Below are 26610 nucleotides of genomic sequence, written 5' to 3' on the forward strand. Positions count from 1 at the left end.
GCGTGGATCTACCTAAATTTGGTCTTCAGAAAAAATGCTAAGGGATATTAATAGCAATTTACATTTCTGGACACTGTTTTGCTATAACTCCGTCATTTCCCATTTAGTCTGGCCATGTGTGCAGTCCTCTGAGCCAAGCACTTCATTCATGGCCTACAACATCACGAGGAAACGAGCCAGAAAGTAGTGCCGCCCACAGAAAAAAAATATATATATATATTAAACGTTTCTGTGGGGTACGACATTGTCCCATACTAGGGCAGGTTATGGCCTCAAAAAAGATGGGTAACACATACTGGCAAAGATAAAAATCACATCTGAATGAGATCTTTGAAGCATATCAACTTTTAAGAGATACCACAACTGTCCATATCACAAAGCCAATTTCTCCAAATGCCTTCATTCATCCGCTGTGATTATTTCCATTAGGCTACATAAATTGACCGGAAGGAATGACGTCATAGAAGACGTGACGCGATCGGCATTATTTATTCCAGGAGTTTCGTATTAGTCGTATTAAACCGGCTCGCTGTTGCTTTGTTATATGTGTGAGGCCACACAAGCAAACGCTGTAGTAAAAAAAAAGCCGATTTGTGGCTACGTTGCACCACAATGCCACAGAGAGAACAAGTTATGCAAAATCGGATTAGTATACATGCTTCCCAAACTGTCAGACCGATGTTAAGCGCTTTCGTGAAAAGATTTGGAAGCAGCTCTCTCTCAATGTATTGTGAAAATATGAGACAGATAATGAGAGGAAGTCTAGTGCTGATACTGCAGGCATTCTTTGTGTATTGGGGGAAACTTCTCCAAAGCAGCACTGCTTCTTAAGGGCCATTCCCGGACTGAGAAATGGAGGACAGAGCTAATATGCATATGAAAGAAAGCCATCTGTATGTTAAGTCTGTTATAAGGAATGGCTATATAAACAGGCACAGGTACGAGAAACAATATAACAACACTGTGAAATATCTACTGAATGTCCAATTCGAAATCAACGCACAAACTTCAATAATAAGAAAAGGCACAAAAAGCTCGTTCTCAGTTTGAATCCCGATCACAATTTCGTGCTGGCAGCCTTTGTGTTAAATAAGTATAGTGCTTTTACATGAGTAAACGTCTTGGGTCTCTGGTAGCTAAATTAAAAACAGAAGCCCCTCTTTCTCCCTGAAAGTGATATTTCCATAGACTCAGAGATGCGCGGTTTTAGGTCTAGCAAAACTAAGGACTTGGTGAGGAATACGGTTCGTCCTCATTAAACGACATTTTCAGACGCTTTTGTAATCTTTCGGTTGCATTTTTAATGCGACCGCCAAACTCATAAATTGGATTACTAGCGTATTCTACCCATGCTTAAACTATTGCAGTCGCGAAATAAAAAGATTGAACTCCTACAAATTATGAATTTCTTAACTTCATCAAGTGATATGGAACCGTGGTTAACTTTATTCAAAAAAATGTTTATCGTTAACTTATCATTGATAATGTAGCCTAATGTAGCACATATGGCTTAATTAAGCAGTAAGCGGTGCAGTCCCATGTATTGGCTATGCTTGCTTCCTGCATACAGTTCAGTTCAAAGGGGACACGAAAAACGGTTAGTTTGTGGTTTTTCGCTAGAATTCTTCATACATGATTATAATCGTTTGTTCTCAACTGTTAATGCAGCTAGAAACCCAGAATGAAGTGTCAGCAGCCGTAGTTATACACCCATGAAATCTCACACTCCGGATAAATCTGGCTGTTACGCCGCTGCCACGACTCTGCTTTATCCGATTTGGGATCTATGGTCCCAATCACTGAAATGCAGCTAGCTGTAGCTTTAAAGTGGTTTCTAAACGAAACCACCAAAGTAAAAGGTTCAGCACCGACAAATAAGCAACCGGTTAAGGAAAACTTGAACTAAATATCCTGTTATTACAAGCATTTTGGCACTTACAAATTTCCCCGATGCAGAAATGTTCCAAAATGAATGAGTTACATCCAGGATGCGGACGTTTTCCCCTCACAATTAGCTGGTTAAATTCCTCGAGGCTTTAACAAAGTATTCGCTGCCTGGATGTTTCCGCTTTGGACAGACGCTTTAATGCTTTTCCCCCTTTTCCTCGCTTTGCCCCCTCGCTATTGAGTAAGTAACCGGAGACGCTTTCTTCCTTACCCGAATTATCTCTAGTGCCAACCTACAGGCATTATGACGTCGTCTTCATTCAAAGCCGAACCTCTGAACCAACCCACCGAGCCCTACTGACACACATCCCGTACTGGGTCAGTCAGAAACAAAGTTTTTGATTTCCCCCTCTGTGCTTGTTGCTTTACTCAGTTTACTGTGTAGACACCAATAATAAAAAAAAACTTTTCTTTCGTTAGGAGATTATAATGTTTCAGCAGTTCTCCTTAATGATCAGCTTGCCTGGGATAAAGAAAGAATTAGTTTACCGCATGAAACTTGAGTTAAAACAAAATTTGCCTAAATATAGACGAATTGAAAGTGATAGAAAATTATACATTAACGTATACAGTCCAGGATAAATACTGAACAAAAAACACAAGTGTTGCTTTTTAATAATACGCAGGTTTTGTTAATGCTAGTGAGCCAAGGATATAATCAGTTTTATTTGTCCAATAGATTTGTAACATATTCAGTATTATGTAGCACAAGAAGTTAGGTCTCTATGGAAACTGATCATGCCCTTCACCATGACTACTTAACCTCAAAGCAAGTGGTTAATCTTCACATAGTAAACATAAAGCCAAGGGTCTAGTGCCTGAACCCACAATTCCATTCATATCGCTATGTAGACATTTCCAGACTTCAAACAATGCAAGATGCATTTTTTTTATAAACAGGTCTTCCAAAAAATGCTTTAACATCTGAATCACTGCATTAGCGAAGACTTTGTGATTCTGTGACAGAAATGAGATAAAGAGATTCAGTCGGCTCTAGGACTGTTTGTTTACTGTGAAGGTGTCATGCCCCGATCGTCCGCTCCCAATGTATGCCACGCCCACCTCGTTACCTCGTGAGATTCCCTGATTGTTCTCACCTGTGATTCGTTACCCTTAGCCTATCTCCTGTATTTAGTCCGTGTCTAAGTCAGTAGTCCCCAGTTCCGTCATTGTATTGTTATGCGTATTAGTTTTTGTCTACTTTCTCGTGCCAATTAAAACCCTGTTTTCCCCTCCATCTGCCTGCTCTCACCTGCTTTCCTGGTCACCCGCTCCGTGGCACAACAGAATCCATTTTCCAGAAAGACCTGTATGAGAAGACTTTTATTTTGACTGCTGTTTCCTATAAGAATCATGAGGGTTCAGACCATCAACCAGCACTAACAAGAAGAAAAATCTATGATGGCCTACCACATTGCATGATCGGCAAAAACTATCAAAATCACATGGCTAAATTGTTTTTCCCTCTAAAAGGGTAATCATGCAATCTTTTGACTGAAAACTCATCGTGACAGTTAACAATATGTATTCCCCAACCTATTAACCTACATCAAGTCAAAACTCCTTCTCTTTATATAGGCAAGATTACATCACAGTTACAGAGTTCCTCCAGATGTAAAGTACGTGCAGCTTCCGAGGTATCAATGTTGATTTTTTTTTTCCAAGAAGCGTGAACGCTGGAATATAAAATCAGTGTTTTGTTTGTTTTGCAGCTTAATATTTGACCCAATTATTAAGTTTTCTTCATTTTCAGACTAAGATGCACCACATAGGATGCAGACAGTGCAGCTGATGCCATTCTGAAGCACACGGAGTGTTTCTTAAAAGTACGATTTCCCCAGAAACCAAAGCAGAAATGATCTGGGTGTACTGGTGACAATGAGAAAAGTGGAAGGTCAGGCACCAAATCATTAATATGTCCACCCAAGAAAGACTTGAAAATGAAGATCAATGCCATGGACCTACTGTGGGTGGTGTTTACCAGACATGAGGTGGACATCGCAGGATCATGTGACTGAAAAATAGGCATATGACCTTTCAGGCCCAGAGGAGCAGCTTCAAATACAGGCATGATGATGCTCATAGGATTTATAATGACAAGGAGGGCAAGGAAAATCTAACATAAAACAAGAAGGAGCAAACCAGGGGAAATAATAAATGACATGGTGAAACCATAGTATTAAGGGTGTTTCATTGCTTTCTCAGATCCTAACTGCAAATCTCACGTTCCTTAGACATATGACACAACATACTGGTTTTATTGAAAAAATGGATTTCTCTTTCAAAAGAAAAGTGTAATAATCATCCACAGCAATGAGTCATAAGAATTAACAAAAGGCAATAACAAAAGGCAATAATGGGTACAATGTCCTCCACGGGAAGTGCAATACAAGGCAAATATACATTCACTGTAACTTTAGCACATTCTGTCCCTTTTGGCTCAGATTACTGCTGTAAAAATCACACACACAGACACAGACACACACACACACACACAAGCAATTCTTACCACCCATCTTTTCATACTTTTATGTAAGTGACAGATGGCTGAAACAAGCATGAAGGAAAATTAGGGCAGTGTTTCCCAACCTTTTCCTTTGGGACCCCCAGACAATTCATGTTTTTGCTTTGCTTTGTTTTTTTTTTTTGGGCAACACCAAATTAGGGGATAGTTTTAAGAGATGTATGTGTATCAGTCTTGCAAATGGATGTTTGTAAAACTGTGATTCTGTGGGATGAGAACTGTTAAAATATTTTAAAATCATTTAAACGGATACAATTTCAAAAAGGTATTTTTTATTAAGCAAAGAAACCTAATTCAAATATACGCAGGATGATCATGTATATCTGTGTGCTTCTTTGTTTTTTGGTCCATTGCATTTTGTATGAACTTTGCAGTTTTAATTTTAAGCCTTGTTTCTGTAGTGGTAGTATAACAGTTCTAAGACATTTATTCTTTCTTTAAATTCACTGTGATGCTTAAAAATATCAAATGATTATTTAGTCACCTTTGTTTCAGTCATCTTTGTCTCCATGGTCACGGTGAAGTGTGCCAGCTCACAAAAACAAGTAAGCATTTTAAACCATGATTTTTAAATTCATTCTCGAGATATCAAAACCAACTGGTTAACAAACTATTGCAGAATATGTGTTTAATATTTGACAATACCTACTCATGCCAATCTAAAGTATATCACTTTTACAGTAGATATTTCCATTGCTGTAAGTATCATTAATATCGGCTTTTTGTATAATTTATATAACTGAAAAATATGTGCTATGTGAAGCACGTCGGTATTAAAAAATAAAGCAAAAAATATGAATTAGACTGTGGGGATGCACAAATATTGATTTTGTGTGTAAAAACATTTTATCACTAATAGTAATGCTGCTGAAATCCACGAACATTAAATTATTAGAATAACAGAAATGTCATGATAAATGAGCATCATATAAAGCCGTTACACGTTCTAAAAAGTTTCTATTATACAAAATAATCCCTCACATACGTATAATCTAGCAAGATATATTAAAATATATTAATTTTTTAATTTCTGGAGAGCATAAAAAGATGTGACAGTATTAAACACGATCATGTAAAACAGTGGCCTACATTCATGGAGTTTCACCCCATTTCTCCCTCTTATGGCTGTTTTAAAAACGAAAGGGGAGTGATCAGCCCTCCGACTGTCAAACTCAGACTAGGCCCAAGGACCCCAGGCTCCGCTGGGCCCCGGGTCACACTTGGGGTCGTCGTCAGGATAGTTAATAGGCTTGGCAGCCTTGGCGTAATACTGGAGTCTGTCTAGGAGAAAATGTACCACTTCCGGGTGATGCTGAGAAACCTCATGCCTCTCCTCAGGGTCTGATTCAATGTTGAAGAGCTGTACAGGCTTCAGGGAAGCTTCCATTCTACTGGATTCTGAGCTGTTGGACAGCTGAGGGGGCGGAAACCAGTGGTCACAGCCTAAATGGACACAAGGGGGTCGGTATAACATTTAAAACATTTTTTTTACTCTTCACAAGGAATAATGCAGTCTTAGCTATTTGTTTCACTATTGTTCATAATAATCTTGGAAACTTCTAATTCTGTAGCTCAACCAAGCACAAAGGTTGTGGGTTCCAATCCCAGGAAGCAAAAACATAAATTGTAATCCTTCTCTCTATTGTAAGGTGCTTTGGATAAAAGCATCAGATAAATGAGTAATGGATGAAGAATGGTGCTAACACGTATTATTATTATTATTATTATTATTATTCTTCATCATCATCATTATTATTATTATTTATTTTATGGCTGCCTGGCTTTCACCAGGTGCTCACTTATATCTTTATGTGACATCCCCCAGCAAAGAGCTACAACATACTTTGAAATGGGTTTTGGTCACAGAACTGTGGGTGTCTTAAGTAGCATGAATTATGAATTTATTTATTTATTTATTTTAGATTTCCCAATTTCCTTAGAAAAAATAAACAAAATGACAAAACTGGAACTGGTGATTCACCAGTAAAATTCCATTGGTATTGATCAAAGTATTACCAAGATTATACCTTGCTAAATAAAATCCTAAATGTACTGATGTTCCACCTCTGGACAAAACAAACACCCATCAAAAAGTGACATGAACATCCAATGGGATTACCTGGATCCCCAGTAAGCAGTTTCCAGTTCTTGTATCGGATGCCAGCATGAACAGAGACATTGAATTTTGAGTCAGACCATGGACTGTGATTGATGGCTGGGGCCATCATTCTGGATTCCCTTCCAGGACCTGGAGAGCAGTGAGGAACATAAACTGTAAGCAGAGCCTCGTCTCCTCAAGCGCCCAACTGACATACAGACGCAGTGAAAACACAGAAGGTACGGCAGATGGGGAATGCCTGAGAAATATACAGAGCAGGCCAAAAGTAGGTTTATAGTCTTTATTTTACAGTATTGCTTGGGTCAAGTTTAGTCTCTTAGTCATGTCCTCCGTCAACATTGAGACATTCCTGAAGCCTGTCCCTGACACTGCGACACACTTAAGCACACAAATCCCAGTCAGCATCAGTGTCCACAAATGCTTGCGAGATGAACTCCTTCAATTCACCCACTGTGTGGAGCTTCCTCTCAAAACCCTTCTCCTTTAACATGGGTGTCAGGTCAGGTGAACGCGGTGGCCAGTCAATGCCGCCCATCGCTTGATGCTGTGGAAAGGTGTTGTCAGAGTAGCTAATGTGCGTGGCAGCGTCAGGGACAGGCTCCAGGAACGTATCAACATTGACGGAGGACATTTCAGACAACTAAGAGACTAAACATGATCAAATCAGTACTGTAAAATAAAGACTGTATACCTACTTTTAAAAATTACTTTACTTTGTAAAATAGAGCCTTTGCTTTGTAAAAATAAAAACTGTACACTTATTTGTGGCCCGGCCTGTATATTTTCTAAAGGGGGATCTCCAGTTCATGGAATTAAAATAAAAGTAAAAGAATGGATTCATTCAAAGTGCTGGAATATAAAAACCAACAGGCTCGCTTTGCCAGGTCAGCTTACAAGGAATGACGCTTGAAGATACGGGACAATGTAAAATCTTAAAAACTTTTCCTTGAATCCGGAGTTTAATAAATTGTAATAAAAGGGGTGAGATCTGCCCTGGACCTCAAACTCTGCACTCAAATCTGTAATCAAACAATAAACCAGACAAACATGTAATATTACCAAGGCCCGTAGAGGTCTTTAAAATGACTGCAGCTCTAGCAGTGCACTATATCAAGTTAAGGAATACATTGTCAGCAAGATTATTCAAATGGCTTGTGTTGAGTGTTAGTCATCACACATACATTATGTCTAAGAAAATGGAGGTTTCATTTGTAAGTGTAAAACTATTCTGATAGATACTTGGCATTTTAGATAACATTCTCTATTCTAGAAGCATTTTAGAATTGTTTATGTACCTGGAAGGGGATGTCAAATTTCTGGTAACTTCTGAGAAAAACAGGTGTGAAATCATAATCATCACGCTATCAATTCGATTGCCTGTAACGTAAGTCTAGTTTAGGGTTTCTTTCAGCAAAATACCCCAGAGTTATGTTAAATTTATGGACACCTCAAATTCAGAACCTCAAAAAGTTTTTTTCCTCTGTCTTATCAGCACAACAGGAACATCTCTGAATATTATTTGCAGTTTTTTTTTTTTTTTTTTTTAATTATTAATGAAACCACAAAACATTTTCAACAAGAATTGGCAAGGACTAGATTCAATATTAGCTTGCCCCTCATTAAGCTGATTTCTTGGTAATTAAAAGCAATGGGAAGCAAAAAGCACATTTCCCACCTTGAAGGTTAATACACAAACCTTTTTTTTTCTCCTTTCAATGACAATGAAAGCAATGAGTGAAATTATTATTTATAGCTTCTGTAAATACAGGTTTCCTTCAATCAGGCTGCTTATGTGAAGATGCACAGTAACTAAATCCCTAAGCTCACAAAAACTTGCCATTATTGTCTAAAGGTTGTTGGACACAGCCGTAGACACCTAAAGAACAGACCTTGCCTTCCAGCATACTGGAAGGGAATGTTCTTCATATTAAGGAACGACAAATAAGTCCCCCTAATCATCCACATCTGGAACTAACTCACTATTCAATGAGTTCATACGTGTGTGTGGGGGGGGGGGGTTTGGGGATGGGTGACACTCAGCACTTATATTTGCCCAGAGATGTCAGAAACAGACAACCAGCCCCTCAGCCAATTCTGTGATCCGATCACAGAGTTCTGGTCCCTGCTGTCAGAAATTCAAAGACAATGTGGGCCATGGTGGACCATTTCAGTTCTGGGAACAGAAAAACCCAAGGTGACTTATTGTATGTGAAGTGGGACAACTCTGCCTTTCCTTGTAGAATGTCAGATCCAGAACAATTATACAGGGAACAAACTAGTTTATATCTGATTTAAATGACATATAACACATGTATTTGTTGGCATTCATTGGTTTAGGGATTTCTTCACATTGTACAATATCCAGAGGCAATTCAAGAAGCCTATAAAGAAACTGGGAACAATGGAGATATCTGGTTATCCATATAAAAGAATACAATCTACTGCTAAAGAACAATTAATCAATTTATTTTTCAGGTTAATGTGTTGGACAAGTAGAAACACAGAAATTACAATTACATACAGTGAATATGGACACCTGTAAATACAGAACCCCAAATTGTTTAAAGATTGTGCTAATAGTTTTAGCATTTGCAGAAAAATATTGCATTTATATTTTTAAAGTAAAATAGATAATCTCCGGACCCCCCACGACCTTGACTATGACAACCAGTTGCAGAAAATCGATGGATGGATCGAAGTAAGATAGTGATATATTTCAAAATGGCTGCTAACACTTATAACAATATATATTTATTCTAGGTATAAATAAAGAATATATCATTGGAAGCTTTTTCTGGGCTCCCCAAGAAATGTGTATAAGGCTTTTTGTACATCAGTCAAAGTGCAGCTGTATTGCTATTGGCAAATACTGCATTGCTGTTATATACTGTCCCTTATGAGATTTCTGCACATTCAGTGCACTCTATTGCATTGTCTCAGTTGTTAAGTTGGTCTGTTAGTCATTACTTGCTGCATCTGCTTTTGCTTATCTTCTCTTGTTAGCACCAGTAGTATGCACTGGGATTGGACACAGTACACTAGGAACCAGGACTTCACATTTTAATCAGGACATCTTGAACACCAGTAGAAGGACTGGTAGCACATAACTGTTTTTTTAGCTGTGTAATTATTAAAATGTCCTTTTCTTCCAGAAGCCTGGGCGTTTATTCAGTCTGACGTGCTCTGGACCAACATTCTGTTCTCAAGCACATAAACACCTGTGTTTCAAAACCGTAAGGCCACTTGGCGTAATGCCGGTGCTTGTTTTGACTTTTTATTTCAAGAAATCCAGATGGATGAAGGTCGCTAATTGAACTGGGTACTCAAGAGGCAGCACTGCTTCACATTTCTGGGTTGTTCTGCTGAGAACGTTTGAGGCAAATAAGATGAAGTCAGAGAAAACTTTCATTACTGTCACAGAGTGAAGACAGCACAGGGGGTAGAGACTGCAAGTCAGACATGTGCTTTCTGATAGCTATTATATCCATGTCAGCATAGTCCCTTCCAGAAAAATTCCCCATGTGGAGATAGAGAGTGTATTTCACTCTTGAGCACTGAAACCTGTAAAACAAACCTTATGCAGTTTTCCCCAAACTCTTTGCCCAAATGGTATAAAAGGCCTGTTCCTTGTTCTGAGTCACTGACCATGTGTATCATGTTAGTCAGAGAACTCAGAGAGAGAGAGAGAGAGTCCCACAACAGAGGCACAAACTGGAGAAGCAACTCTTGTGAACACATCTTTGGATCAGGATGAAACAGGACCTTGTGATACTGTTGTGCATCTAAGGAGCAATCGTAAGACAGGAGTCTGGGGAACAAATAGAGCTTACCCAGATAACTGGAATTCTGGGCACAGAGTTAAAGATCATGAAACAGTGATGTTGCAAAGAACTAATAACTGAATAATTGAAAACAGTGAACAGCAGGATCACAGCACAGGAGAGCACTCAACAAAGGAGACAGACACAAAAGCCATAGTCTTTCTAAAAAAAAAATAATTGCACATTCGATGACCTTCAGCACCTTTCTGGCTGCCACAGTAAATGGGGTGAAAGTGGGTCACATTCCAGGGTTATGGCTACACAATTAAAGCTGAAACTGGAACTTTGCAATAGACTTTTTGGGAGCTTCACACTCTTCATTTTTATCACTCCTGCCATACTATGTGGCTCAAACATTTCTCTTTGTGAGACCAGATCCTAGTTGGCATCCTCATTAGTCATCCACTATATACTGTAACAACGTGGCACAACTTTAAAAATACTGCAGTTTCTAGGTATATAATACTCATTCTCATTCCTTTGCCATTCTGTTAACCTGTTTCTTGTTGGTTATTACTCTGCTATATTTTACGTAATGATACTTTTGCAAATCACCTTATTTTAAGTTAATGTGACCAATTACATCCAAATTGCACCAAAACAACTTCCTTGTACGCGGGCTGTACATGGCTAATAAAGCCGATTGTGATTCTGGCACGAGCACTGCATCACTATTTAGACAGTGCAGGATAGTTTCCACTATATCTCTCATCTATCACAAGAGCAGCTCACTGGAGAGTATGGCAAGGCAATCTCATGTTTTTGGCTCCTAACCCTGTTACATTATAATCCGCTCTAATGAAGATTTTTTAATAATTTGTTTACATGTATCCCACTAAAAGGTTCCAGTGCATTATATTTATTAATTGGAAGCAATGGTCTGATGGTTGATATGGGGCAGACTGAATGATTATTGGAAGGAAGTTTCCTCAAAGGCTTGTGTGAGGAGAGGAAATGGGCCACAGGAGAATTAGGCGACCATAATTATCGCACTTAATCCAGTCCACATCCTGTCAATCCTGAAACTGAGTGGGGAGCACTGTGGGCTGAGTGGGGAGCACTGTGGCCTCACACCTCCAGTACCGGCGTACAAATCCCACCAGGCATTCCTCTGGACATGCCTTTCACAGCCCAAATACATCGCAGTCCCATTTGCCCATAATAGATGTACAGTATATTCCCAGGGGAGGATGGATGTCCTGTCCTGGGAGTTCCCCTGCCATATGCCGCCTGGGGAAGATTCCAAGCAGTTGGAGACTGTATGGACGGCTGTCATGCTGTGGTCTCAGCCACAGCAGCCCCCTATTAACCCTGAACCTAACACACTTGCATCTTCGAGTCACATGGGTGCACTCTCCATGCTTATTTTACTGCTCAGTTCTAGTTTATGTCACATTCCTCATTGTTTAGCTCATACTGGGCCTAAAGACCTGAAATGAAAGGTTACTGCACTAGACTATGCTTGCTCAAGCGTCTTATACAGGCTTAGGACCAGGATCTATGGGTCAGATAAGAAAATTGATCATAAAGGGGAAAAAAAATCTTATAACCTGCCCTGTTGCATAACAAGCTGCAATAAAATCTAGTACAGTAAACTCAGTTCAAGCAAGAACAACATGCCTCATAAAATAAACACTTTTTCTGTCTAAAACTGAAAGATTAAAGCCAGAGAAAGATTAGAGAGCTTAGGTGTAGAAGATGTCACAGTAAAAGCAGCATCTGAACATGCCCCAGTGCATCTGGGCACCCTTTACATGTCTGTACTGCATCCTCACACAGGGCATTCCAACAGTGGAGAAACAGGCAGGGGGAGACACCCCCAGCTGGCTTGGTGGGGAAACAAATCTAGACAAATATTTTTGATTGTTACGTGAAACTGTAGAAAGACTAGAGAACCTGTAAATGTAGTGCTAATGTAATTTGATTCCTTGTTGTTTGATTTATAATCATGTATGGTGAAAGTGTAACAAAGGGTGATAAAACAACACAAGTAAAATACATACAGTGAGTTCAGATACAGTGCAAAAAAAGGAAATCTTTTCCATCTGGGTGTGAGTATGACTTCCAACACTGTGTCTGTGTGTGTGCGTGTGTGCGTGTGGACATCAGTCTAATCCAAATATGACACATTCTTCACGAAAATCCAAACCACTAACATTTGCACTGGATTCAAAATGCCCTTGTTCATGTAAGCTTTGACAAAGTCGCCCTGGTTTTCACTACGGAAATCCGCTGCCTTTTCCATAGGTCCTGTTGCCAATTTAAGATGTCATTCACCCGAATACAATTTACCAGGCTTGGCAATAACAGTCACATCTCCATAACCCAAGGATATTGTATTTTGGAGCTGATTAAATAAATCTTATCAAATAATGTCCTCAGAGCATCTAATCCTTGACTAACTGAACCCAGATATAAAGATGTACTGTTGATTTCCAATGTGCATGACGCAACAGCAAATGCAGAAAACCCAACAGTAAATCAAGGATTCTTTGCCCCAGTCCTAGTCGAACTCGGATCTTATTTAATAAATCTTGACTGGGGTATTGACTGAATGAAGTTCAAATAAGGCTAAGCAAACTCATTATTTGAGGAGTTACTTTTGCATTTCCAATCCACATGAAGCACATTTATGAAAGTCAAGGACTAGTGTACCTGTAATTAAAAAGAAATGAGAAAAGATCTTTACTTTGCCCTTTATAAAGAACACTGAAACAATGACCCAATCATAATGATGACAATCTGCTGAAGTAAGAAAATAATGCATTTATTCAGTTCAATCATTTGAATGAATGCATGAATGAATGAATGAATGAATGAATGAATGAATGTAATATTTATATTCAGCTTTTCAAGACACCCAAAGCACTTTACAGAAGCACTGGGGAGCCGCTTCATCCACCACTACTGTGTAGCCCCCACCTGGATGATGTTACTGCAGCCATTTTGTACCAGTACGCTCACCACACAGTAGGTAAGGTGGTGAAGGGGCAGGAGAGAATTCACCAGTTAGATAGAGGTGACGATTAGGACGCCAGATTTGAAAGGATCACAGCAGGTAATATTAGTCAGGACACTCACTCTTTTGAAAGATGTTCAGGGATCTTTTAAGACCTTAGAGAGTCAGGACCTTGGTTTTACGTCTCATCCAAAGGATGACATCATTTTTACAGCACATGTACTGGGGCACTGGGCCATGGGAACCACAGGATGGGCTAACCTGTTGGCCACACCAAACCCAGTTTTCCTAGTTGTTCTCCCATCCAAGTACTGACCAGGTCCAAACCTGCTCAGCATTTGACAAATGATAAAAATGGGATGAATTAAAAAAAAAAGACCTAAAAACTGGTAAAAATGTAGTAATAGCTCTTTTAAAATTACATACATTCTTTGTCAAAAAGATTTTTTTAATGAAACAAAGTTAATGCGTTTAGCTTAATATAATTTGATGTGATTTGTCTAAACTTCAGCTCAATCACAGCCAATGAATTGCTGAACTGAGCTTTGGCCAGAAGTAGGACTGAAAACTTCTGCCAAAAACACCAATCAGATACATAATAGTACAGGACAAGGCCACAGAGGGGACCTATACATACACAAAAAGGAGCAATATTGTCCACTGAAGGGCAGCAAAAAGGCAGGATGTATAAAATTCTATTACTCTTCAGCCTATCAACAAGAAGAAGTTCTACCTTTGTGGAAAAGCCATTGCAAGTCACACAAATGTATTTTTTCCTGATCTGCTGCTTATCCTATACCACAGCTTAAACAAGAACCAGGGAAGCTAGACCCGGCTATATGTTTCGAATTAAGACTGACAGTGACATCATATTAAACTAAGCCAAACAACTGAGAGACATTAAAGCCTGAGGTTGTGGTTTAGTAACACTCTAAACACGTACACAGTAGGCTTAGCCAGGGTGTATTTTTTTTTTTGTACCGCTATACGTTTCAGACATTTCATCCCAGCATACAGTATATGACAGTATTTAAAAAAGAAAAACTAAATCACGTAATCACGCAGGCTACCGTAAACTCCACAATCAAAGTCAGCCTAAACAGGTTTATTAATGTGAGACAGCTCCTTGTTGAAGTGTTAAAGCTCTTACCCTTCATGTATTGACACCGTCGCTGTTCGATCTGCAGCCACATGGGCACCAGGTTTCACATATGCTGCGCATGCTCCAGCAGTTAGCAGTCCATTTTGTTTTTTACTTGTGAGCTTCCAGTCCCCACTAACACTGTGCACTACAGTACGTCTCCTCTATTAAGCACCCGCCCCCTTATTAGTTCAATAGATAGAAGAGCGCCTGTATCACAGTAGTAAAAAAATCCTTTAGGATTTCAGAAGATATTGCAACATCATCACATCACCCAAGCCTAGTACACAGAACATTCTGTAAGATCTGAAAAGCCTTGGCTGTTCATTGCTGGATTTAGAACAGTTTAAATACACATCCGGGTATCATTGCGAATTAATACTGGAGGTTAAAGATTGGAAAGTAAGACGCAGAAGTTCAGCTTTTATCTGTGGTCACATGTGAGGTGTGTAACTTGTAAACCTCTGTAAGGAAATTTACCAAAATGTAAAAATTTTTTTTTAATAACGTGCAGTGATAACTGGCCCATGATCAGTTAAGACAATAAATGAATCAGAACAGTATGGAGGTTATAGGATAAGGTAATAGCACAAAGCCAACTCACATGGCGCAGTGTCGACGAACATCTGGTCAATGTTGTGCAGCAGCTCCAATCTAGGTGAAGGGTTCCCTTTGCTGTAAATGACAGAATTATCAGGATTTTATCACTTCCCCACACAATTCCCTCTCCCACTTATTCCCGACCACCCAGGGGAAATCCAAAGACATGCCAGTGTTTATGGCCATAGCTGACTAACGACATCCAGCAGACGCGAGCCTTCGTAGATTCATGCTGATTGTGGGTGTGCACAGGTGATTGTACTGTGTTTTGGTGGGTGATTATGAATAACATAACTCTGCCTGTTAAGGTAACAGCAGTGTAAGTTATGTCCACTTTATTGTGGCTCTCACTTTCAGAGGCAACAGTAAACAGAGGACAAGCACACATTATAAATGTTCATTCACACTCCTGCAATTTTTGGTAGCGATGTGGTAGCTAGCAATTTGACCCTTCCTTCTTAATATTGCCAACAATACATCATGACAGTATTGTGAGTGGGGTGTTCTTGCTGTCCATACGGCAGAGAGAAGAGACAGCTTCACTTCATCGTATCACTCTTTTCCACGTAGAGCACCAGTCAAAGATCTGGGCACATCTACCCATAGAAAGGCTTATTTAAAACTATTCTCTACATTTTAAAATAACTGTAAAGGCATCAACACTAAATAACATATGGAATTATTAACTGACCAAAAAAAGTATTTAAAATAGTCATTTGTTGAGAGGGTGTGGCAGCTCTGTGGGTTGGGACTCAGAAGGTTGCCAGTTCAAATCCTTGGGTTGGCAGACTGATCCCACCACTAGGCCCTTGAGCAAGACCCTTAACCCCAATTGCTCCAGGAACTGGCTGGTCCTACTTTCTTTTCCAGCTGTCCTGAAGAAGGTCCCACATATATACTGAGTACTCACTGGCTGCTTTTCCTTTACTCTCTAGTCAAACTCCTCCAAAAGCATTTCTACTGTGTTTAGGTCAGGTGGCCTGGTCATGTGATGCGACACTAACACTCTCCTTTGTAGGCGGTTTGGGGTGTCCCAATTTTTGGCTGGTACTGTATATTCATACCTTTTACTTTTTTGACAATTACATAGACCAATTTTGTTTATTTTTTGTTGTGTCCTTTTTCCCCTACTGATTGTTAATTACCACAAAGGTCTTCCATTGTCCTGTTACCCCAGGGGTGCCCAACTCCAGTCCTGGGGGGCCGGAGCCCAGTGTAGCTTAGTTCTTTCCCTGTTCCACCACAAATGATTGAGCTCAACAGCTGTATGGTAATTAGCACAAGGAGTTGAATCAGGTGTGTAAAATCAGGGGAAACCCAAAAATGTGCAGGGCTCCGGCCCTCCAGGACTGGAGTTGGGCACCACTGTGTTACCCACAACCAACCCAGTGTGTCTCTACGATAAAAAACTGTGGTCCACTCTGAAATTCACATATCTCATGGCTCCGTCTGTCAAGTCACCCAGGCTTTCCCCACAACCATCTTATAACATCATGATGGCTTCCTACAGCAGCGATAATCTGCAGTAAAACTGTAAAACGAGAAAGCAGTGACATTTTATATGCAATAGGTTAATAACCATTGCCATTATAGCAGCGATCATAGACGCTCGTTACACGCCTTGACATTGATTAGCAGGCTTTAAAGCAAGTGTTCGTGCCATACCATATAACAGTATCATTAAATCTTCTCAGTCAGAACTGTACAAAAGACAAACACCTCATATTTTGGAAAAAGCACCAACAGAGCATAAGCAACATCTCAGGAAAAATTCGCTAAAGTCTGGGGTAGACAAAAGTCAAGTCAGAGTGCAGGTCAAATCAACCTTTGCACCATCTAAAGAAACAAACTTCTGTCTTAAACAGCATGGATGGCTTATTTCATTATTTAAACTCAAGCTTTGCCCTCATAGCCAAAGCTTCAGTTTTTGGTAGACATGAAGATCCTAATTATAATTCCCACACATTTAGGCAAATACATACAATAAAAGGCAGGGAACACAGTCTGCTAGGAGCTGAGAAGGGAACCTGGAGGACTTCCCAGAACAAAGACCTGAAAGCTGATGGCAACAAGGCACCACTGGGATGATATCTGATATGTCAGAAGCGACAGTCCGATTAAACATATTGCCTGTTATAGGTCACTGTAAGGTAACAGGATAACAATGGCAATAAGTCCTTATGCTGACTGTACTATAAACTGAAAAATGACCTATATTCATCAGCTACTGTGAATGAAGCAAACATTAAAAATGAACAACTAACGGGGAAATTGCCCTTTTATGGATTTAACAGTATTTACAGGTAACAATTTCAATGACAAACACCAAACAAAACCAACGTGGTCACAGGGAAGATCAAAGGTACAGTTTCGAGGAGGACTAGACCACCGCTTCCAGAATGAGTCATAGAAATGTTACAAAAACAAAGCAGCTGAAAGAAACCCTCTATCTGCTGTGGCCATGTATCACTGCAAAGAAAAAAAAACACTGGTGAGAAAGACTTGGGGAATTTCCTTCTCTTTGACGCCTCATCACTCCAGCAACAAAGGGGCCATTGACCGACGAAACTCTACAGAGAGGACCGACACCGTAGGAGATACCAGACGAGGGAAAATGCTTGCATATCTGACAGCTTGCCTGTGCCTGGCTTTCGGTGCCAGTCCAGAGAAAGAGCAGAGCAGAGATAAACATCCCCCCCTTGGAAAAGGAAGAAAACTCAAGACCATGGGAAGGTGCCTGGTCTGGGGAATGATGCCTCCAGAACCTTTGTTTGGGAGATTCATGAAGATGAGCAGATGAGGAGGTGGAGGATACTGACTTTACAGATAGGACGTGTGATCTTATGATAACACCGATCCTCTGACAATGAGGGCCAGGACATGAAATGGGTTTGAGAGGCTGTACAGATACACGCTGCCCCACTGTGTCAACATAAAAGGTAGCCTTTTTCTGTGGGGGTGGGGCAGAATGGAGCAATAAGTGGTTCCATTATATTCTGGGAACGTGACATGCTTACAGTGAGGTCTATTTTCACCTCTAGGACTGGTCTCATAGGAGCTCAAAGGCCTGAAACACTTTTACAAGGTAATCAGTTATAATTTCAAAATTTTACATCTGAGGCTGAGCTTAGACGGCCTACCTCTGATCGGAAGGTTGCCGTTTCAAATCCCAGATCTGGCAAAGTGATTTTAACCCCCCATTGCTTCAGGCACTGACCCTGCTCTCTTTCAAACATGTGTGCTGCTTTGGATAATTACATCTGCTACATGAATAAAATGTAGCTGTTGACCACTAAGAACTATAGTATAGAACTTTGTATACAGTAAATATATTTGTGATAGTCTACTTGCACCACAACTTCTGTACCAATTTGCACCGTCTTTCCCCACCAGTGGCAAACTTCTGTACAAATCTGCACAATCTTTCCCCACCAATGGCAAACTTCTGTACCAATTTGCACCATCTTTCCCCACCAATGGCAAACTTCTGTACCAATTTGCACCATCTTTCCCCACCAATGGCAAACTTCTGTACCAATTTCCACCATCTTTCTCCAGCCAGCAGGTGTTTCACTGAATCGCTCTGTCTTTCTTAATATCCAGATCTTAATATGTCATGTCGATATGTTTGTACGTCTTAGTATTTATATTCTATAAATTACTTCTCATTTGCACTACGACCAAGAAGAATGATATTTCAGCTCATTGTGTAACTCCACGCATCATATATCTGAAGCAGATATTGAAAGATACTTCGACTACTATGATTTGGCTTTTATAACAATGACTTAATATTTAAACTGTAATTGGTCTTTTTTATTTTGTTAATACACAGAAGTTTGGCATGGTAGCACACTGTACCACAAATATATAGATTTAATTATGAGTCTAGAATCTGTACAGCACTATAGAACGTCCTATACTATAATTCTGAAAGGCCCACAGTTACATTATACAGTTACAGTTTTCGGTTTCCTTAAAATGGAGAAATAAACACACAGTAATGAAGCTGAAGCAGAGGCACCACGCAGATTAGGGCTCTGTTCTCACCTGACTGTGCCCCACACGTCAAAGCCGTCCAGGGGCTGTGTCCCGTTGGTGGTCCCCCCTGCCAGGCCCACCAGGGTGGGCAACCAGTCAGAGATGTGGATAAGCTCTTTGCTGATGGTCCTGGGGAGCGCCAGGAGAGGGCTGGTGATGAAGCCGACGCCGCGCACGCCTCCTTCCCACAGAGACCACTTCCTGCCTCGCAGTGGCCAGTTGTTGCCCCCAAACAGCGTCTGCCCCCCATTATCTATCAGGACAAGAACAAGCCACAGTTCTCTCTCACTTCTGCCGCTGTCATGTGAATTTAACATATTACAAAGGCCTGAATAGAACACGAGTCATTTTCATAAGTTAAAATAGGCAATACAAGCATACTTGACATATGCATCTTTTTGCATTATCAGCAATTATTCAGTGACCCCTAGTGGTCACCTAGTGTAACCTTGTCTACAAAATATTATTTAATTCCAAAAAATGAATCATGCAAGGTTTAAAGTAATTTCTAATGCACATCCCGGAAGAGTAGGCAGATGTTTATTCTTTGTATTCCTGGGAAAAGTTATATATCAGTCAATTTCCAAATATCTTTGGCAATCAACTACGTACACATGCATGATTTTTATATACAGTATATATAAATTGTAGCCTAGCCTACTTATTTCAAAATGCATAGAAATCGGTCAGTAACCACAGACGTTGGTTAAGAGGAGGATGTCACAGGTGTGCAGCCAAACAGGCTAATGAACATTAACCTCCTGTACATAACACACATTGGCGATTGCTAAAGTGAGTCAGCCTGCAAAGATAAGGTGAAGCACTTAGGAAAGACAGACAACAATCCATCCATCATCATTTGATTTCTCCCTTGCCATGCCAGGTAAATGGAGTGGACATGTTTATTCTGAGATTTTAAAACACTATCTTCTATCACCTTCCCATACCTGCTCCCACTTCCCATTCATGACATAAGTCTGCTCTTCATTTACTGGACTTTAATCGCCGCCCCCTCCCATGCCCCCGCTCTGCTTTCGACACATCTGGGAAGTTTTGAGGGAAATGAGGAAGTGATCTCAGTGAGGTGAAACGACGAGCGAGCGGGGGCTGCTTTGAACACCCCAGCAGCATTTTCCAGGTCTGCCCAACGTCAATACCAGTTAACGGCAGGGGAGCGATGCCAGCAGTCTGGGGAATAACAGCAGAGCCGCTGGCCGGTAGCTTTGGGGAAAGCGAGGCTCTGCAAAGCGTTTTACTGCCTTCTAAGTTACTTTCAATCCAGGTTGGACTCTGTGCCAGCAGCCTTCATCATTTGACACCTTGCTGGTTCACTTCATTGTGTTCAGTAAGCAACTGTTAAAAATCGGGAGCTGGGAACATGATTCTGGAAGCTTGGAGACTTTGTTCCTGTTTCTGTGCGGGAAATGGTTCAGCAAAAAGGAATCATTCCTAAATGACGGAAATAGGTTTTGGAGGCAAATGCACCATTCTGGACCGTGGTCTGGGATATCAACTGAAGTCAGGAAGAATAAACTTCCATCCCAGACATACGACCAGATCAGCAGCATAAAATTAACACAGAGCATTTGGATATTGAAAATCTGCAATTTTGCAAATTTTCTTGAGCAGCTGCAACTCAGCACATACACGGATACAGACACATGCCTGCACGTACTTTTCAAGTGACTGGAAAAACAATGACATCAAGAGTTCTGGCAGTTAAAGTTGCTGGATTTCTTATTTATAAAAGGTCACAGAATAACAAGAGTTGCTACATTCAGTGGAAAACACTTCTGCAGGCAAAACCTTGGCCAATGGTTCAAAATGAACCAATATTTACTGATAATTTTACCGATACCAATACTGATAATTCCTTTAAAATGGTGATACATATTGCTTTGAACATCCAGTACTAAACAGTATGCTGTGTGTACCTGTTGGTCACTGGGGAAGATGAACGCAAGTTAGCAATTTCTGTGCAAAGAAATTCCCAGTAACAGTAAACGGGCGACCCCTAGTGGATCATTTAGTTATGGATGCACAGCGTTACTTTCTGCATTGTAATAACTGCAGAAAACCCCCCAGGATTTAAATAAAACAAACAAGTTGGAACCGGAGTTATTACTTTTGATTTTTGAAGTTCTTCAGTTCTTATTTTCATATTACTTTCAATTTTCATTAGAAATCCAGTTTACTTTTAGTTAGTTTTCAGTGTGGTTGTATTTGTTTTTTTTAAAAGATATTTCTAAGGAAACCACAAAAAACACAAGTCATACTTCCTTATTTTTACATTTCTACAATGTTACTGTAAGCTAAATACAAGAGGGCAGCCAGACTTTGTACAATGGGATGGCCAGACGAGACCCAATCATTGCAATGGGGTGGCAGCAGGTCAATATGTGGGTGGGGGGGGTGGGGGGGGATCTCTAGGTGCATTTTGGTAATCGCAAGCATTATATGTTTATCATCCTGCGATCAAGCTGGAAACACACAGGTCTACTCCTTATACTTTGTTTGTATTTTTTGATGAGGGGTGGCAACCGAGGGGATCACATATCAACTACTGGGGGCCATGGCCACCCCTTAGATCCCGTATTACCCAATTCTCTATTATATTCAGCAATGTAAAGTATTGAACACAGGGGGGCACTGTGGGGCAGTGCTTAGCACTGTCGCGTCACACCTCTGGGACCTGGGTTACCTGTGTGTGGAGTTTGCATGTTCTCTCTGTTGTTGTGGGGTTTCCTCTAGGTACTCTGGTTTCCCCCCACAGTCCAAAAACATGCTGAGGTTAATTAGGGTTACCAAATTGCCCATAGATGTGCATGTGTGAGCGAAGGGATGGATGGATGGATGGATGGATGGATATTGAACACAATACTGATCAATGATGACAATAGAATTTTACATGATGTTCTAGAGCAACACCTGTGCTCTGTGCTCTGGCTGTACGGGGAGCACCATACCTGTGGAGAAGACCAGCACAGTGCTGTCCCACAGCCCACTCTGCTGCAGGGCTCGGCTGATGTTGCCCATGGCCTCATCCATGACCGACACCATGGCTGCGTAGTACCTGCGGTTATGGTCCTGGATGAAGGAGTAAGGTGCCAGATAGGGCTCTGGGACCTCCAGTGGGGAGTGGACAGCCTGAAAGGCCACGTACAGGAAGAGGGGCTGGGGAGACAGGAGAGCACTTAGGACCAGAAAGGGAACAGTGAAGCCAAGGATGCTAATCAGTCACTCAAAAGACCAACGGCAAAACCTATGGGATGAATGTTTACTATAAAACTAACAGTAAATTAACATTCCAAGCTGGGGCTTTTCGAATGGCCTTAATGGACTGCCAACAGCATAGCCGCCTGCTTCAGAAGACAAACTGTCCACAAGGAACCCAGTGGCAGTGGGAAAAACAGCAAAATAAACAGAAAAAAATACCTAAACATAAAAAACAACAGAAGATCCAGTGACAGATAACAGGCCTCGCAGTTGCCAGTGACTTAGACGCATCAGAAACCTGAAGTCTGATATTGTCATACTGTAAATCAAAGACAGCAGAAGATATCCAGAAAAGATGAAATGATTGTGCCCTAAAAATGTCTTTCTATGCCTTCCATGTATTCCATGTGTAATTGCTTGCATGTTAATTGCTCTCGTACCTTGGCTGGGTCATGCTTGGTAATGATATCAGTGGCTTTCTCAGTAAAGAGGTGCGTCGAATACTGTCCCGTGAAGCCGGCAGCCACATCCTCGCCGTCCCTGAAATCCAGTGCACATCGAGTCTCGTTGTTTGGCGGAATTTTGACACATCGATTGTGGGTGAAGTAGTCCTCACTGCCAGTGAGATAGCCTGTGGGCAAGATGCAAATTATTAACTTTTACATGACATATTCCACATCAAACTCACAAATAAACCATAACATCATTATATTTTACAACAAAAGAATTTACCTCGTGTCCTGTTGGCACATTTAATCTATTACAGTTTTCTATGTTGTAGCATGCACACCTTTTCATTTTACGTCCATCCATCCATCCATCCATCCAACATCTGAAGCAGTGTAAGCAGGGATACCCAGACCTCCCTCTCACCAGCCACCTCCTCCAGCTCCACTGGGGAACACCAAGGTGTTCAAAGGCCAGCCGAGATATATAACCTCTCCAGCGTGTCCTGGGTCTGCCCCAGGGCCTCTTCCCGGTTGGACATGCCCAAAAGCACCTCCCCAGGGTTAGGGCATCCTAGGATTAGGGTTAGGAGGCATCCTAGGCAGATGCCCGGAACCACCTCATCTGGCTCCTTTCGATGCGGAGGAGCAGCGGCTCTACCTTCAGTCCCTCCCGAATGTCTGAGCTCCTCACCCTATCCCTAAGGCTGAGCCCAGACATCGCGATCTCATTCTTTCGGTCATTACTTAGAGCTCATGATCATAGGTGAGGGTAGGAATGCAGAACAACTGGTAAATTGAAAGCTTTGCCTTCTGGCTCAGCTCCCTCTTCCCCACGACAGAACAGTACAGCATTCGCATTACGGCATCCGTCCGTCGATCTCCCGCTCCCTTCGTCCCTCACTCGTGAACACGACCCTAAGATACTTAAACTCCTCTGCTTGTGCAATTCTTATTTCGCCAGTCACCTAGATTAAGATCAGCCTTTTTTCTACAGTACTTTCAATTCTGTATATAGACATTATAGTGCAGGGGGTTCCAGTTTTGCTAAAACATTTTTACTCTGTCATAGGAAAAAAAAACTTTTGTAATTTTAATCTTGAAAAGGAATAATAATTATCTAATATATGTTTAAAAAATTTACCTCCGCTGCTTTTTCATGAGCGCTGCCTGTGTTCTCCGATACGACCCTAATCATTTCCATCCTTGCAGTCTTCATCACTCTTAGACGAGTTTTTGATTAATTTATGCTCAATTCCATTTTTGTTTTATAAATACACTAATATTTATTACAACAAAATCACATTGCAATAATTTGAAATTTCCCAGTATTGTGCTGTCCTAGTATATTACACGAAATGCTTTATTATTTCTTTTTTTATGGTATCCTGAGCTCTGGTCACTTAATTTGCGCACGCACGCATCCATTCATTATTATTATTATTATTATTATTGACCTCGTTTATTGTTGTTTTCTAAGTTGTATTGCGTTTCAGATGCAGGCTATTTGCATAACTGTTGAAAAAAGAAAGTGTTTCAAGATCCACCCCAAACCAAAGTACCAAAAAAGTACTGGCATCGTTACAGAGAATCGCGATCTCACTTCTAAGCAAAAGCATCGCGATTGACGTTTTTTCCAGAATCGTGCAGCCCTACTCTCCAGATCGTTTCCTTTTACCTACTCTTTAAATACTGCTTGTTCCTTTTTCCATCTGCTGCTAAATTCTAAATTGCTTGATTATTAATAATGCATCAATGCATGGGCATGAAGTACCCATAAATAACCCCCAATAATCAAAACCGGCTAATACAACCCCCCAATAATCATATTTCTCCCTAAAAACCCTCTCAATGTTCAAACCAAAGTTACACCCTTGAATCCATATGAATGAATGCATTTTCTCAACTACAATAACTTTCTTTCATTGACCAAGTAAACCACTTAAGACTATGCATTTAAAGCCATATTCAGCACCAAGGGATGATGCATTTATATTCACAATTAAGTTATTAAATTACTAGAATGACAGCATCTGAGACGTAAATTCCAGGGCTCACCAAAGTAGGAGTCGAAGCCTCTACGAGTGGGCAGACAGTCCTTCTTATACATGCCCAGATGCCACTTGCCCACCATGTGAGTATTATAACCAGCTTCTCTCATCAGCTGAGGCAGGAGCTTCTCTTCCAGGGGCACGCAGTACGGCTGGCATGGCCAGATGATCTGGTGCTGCATACCTGTACGGATCTGAGACACACGGCATGTTCGGGGCTGCAATCACACGGCTGTTTAAAGTAAACAAGTCCTTTCTTCCTCTTCTCTTTTATGACCCATGTTAGCCGTCAAAAAACGGAGGACGATGGACTTCAAGAAGCCTCAAAGCAATGCGAGTGTATTTATTTCAGAAAAGACTTAACAGTCACATAAACATTAAATCAACACTGACTTATTACTAGAACTTATTATCGCTGTGCTTTGGAACTATTGCCCGGTTTATTTGAGGCGCCCGGCTTGGTAGCAATCAGCTGACAGTCACCTGGTACCTCCCCGTCATGAGCTGGTTTCTGGACGGCGTGCACAACGGCTGCACATAGTAGTTCTCCAGCCGGACTCCTGCAGCCGAAAGCTCGTCCAGGTTGGGCGTCTTGATCTCGGAGCCATGGTAGCCCACGTCGTTCCAGCCGTAGTCGTCGGCTAAAATAAAAACGATGTGCGGCTGTGTCCTGGCAGCCTCTGAAGAAGCAAAGCCTAATATTAAACAAGCCCTCAGGAGGAAGCAGGCAACTAGGGCTAAAGTCACCATTCTAGCTGCCTGTCGGCTTCGGTACAGGCATAAAGGAGGAAGTTGCAGTCTAAAGGAAGCTCTTGCGTTTTTAAAGATACAGGCACGTGGTTTTGCGCCATGCTAGATTTCGTAACTGTAACTGCCCAACAGACCTTATTATCATGGTTGTTCCGGTCGGTATTTTATCCTATATATTAATGGAATCAAGCGAATTTTAGCGTTGATTTTCAGTGCGGAAACAGACTCAGACTTTAATTCAAATTGCAGCTTTGCACGTATACAGTTACAGTCATGCTGACACTAAACTATAAGACGTTTTGGGGGTGAGGAAGCTCACGTGACATCTCGACTAGGAAAATAACATTTTCATGGCAATAAACTGTAATTTGAAATATATTCTTTTATGTTGGCGGAAAGGGTAGTGTATTTTCCATTGATTCATTAGCATGCATCAAGGTAAATTTATTTTAATATGTTTAATGTAGCTTATTTTCTACTTGGAGTATGGTCAATCCAACGTTTAAATGTATAAAATACAACTTTACTAGCTTCACAGTTCAATCCTTCCTTATTATTGTTACAATAATTTTGGTTACTTACAAATGTCAGTACCAAATGTTGTGTATGTTATATTGCTTCTTCAACATGATAAATGAATAATTATACATGAACAAGTATTGTATCATCTTTCTTTTTTGCGCTGAAAATATAACGTAATATAAAGTATAATATTTTTCACATCTGTTTAATTATTAGTAGAGTAGTTATCCTGTACCTACTCTGCGGGTATCTAAAGTGTAGATGAATGAAAACACTGGGTCTCATACTGTTAAATTGTACCATTTTTGCAAATGACACTCTTTGCCGAAGTGGTCATGCAGACCTTTACCATATCCTCCTTCCACGGCACACATCCATGACTCGCCCTGGTCAAACTGGAAGGAATTTCTGAAGGGGATAGGTGTGTGATGGCTTGGGTGCATGGTGGGATTAATACATATAATAGCTGATTG

At 40.7% G+C, this 26610-nt stretch overlaps 2 protein-coding genes across 6 annotated transcripts in view; both read right to left on the reverse strand.

Annotated features, from left to right (window-relative positions):
- Positions 1-2294, reverse strand: part of LOC111849958 (LHFPL tetraspan subfamily member 2a protein) — a 49997-nt gene extending 47703 nt beyond the window's left edge. For 2 of the 5 annotated variants that reach the window (XR_011992380.1, XM_023823313.2), the window contains exon 1: positions 1940-2292. The gene's annotated coding sequence lies outside the window, so the exon portion shown is untranslated. Of the gene's footprint in view, positions 1-1939 lie in introns of all 5 variants that reach the window. The other 3 variants (XM_072714434.1, XM_023823314.2, XM_023823315.2) reach the window with 2 other exon arrangements.
- Positions 2295-4184: 1890 nt separating this feature from the next.
- arsb (arylsulfatase B) lies at positions 4185-25709 on the reverse strand. Its single transcript, XM_023823032.2, has 8 exons — positions 25349-25709; positions 24873-25059; positions 22809-22999; positions 22119-22326; positions 19162-19405; positions 15116-15186; positions 6591-6719; positions 4185-5914 (listed from the first exon to the last, which is right to left on the reverse strand). Exons 1-8 carry the CDS (start codon positions 25613-25615, stop codon positions 5649-5651), a joined length of 1563 nt encoding a protein of 520 aa, XP_023678800.1. The 5' UTR covers positions 25616-25709; the 3' UTR covers positions 4185-5648.
- Between the last annotated feature and the right edge of the window lie 901 nt (positions 25710-26610).

The sequence above is a fragment of the Paramormyrops kingsleyae genome, chromosome 7 (assembly GCF_048594095.1).
Source record: "Paramormyrops kingsleyae isolate MSU_618 chromosome 7, PKINGS_0.4, whole genome shotgun sequence".
Classification (NCBI taxonomy): domain Eukaryota; kingdom Metazoa; phylum Chordata; class Actinopteri; order Osteoglossiformes; family Mormyridae; genus Paramormyrops; species Paramormyrops kingsleyae.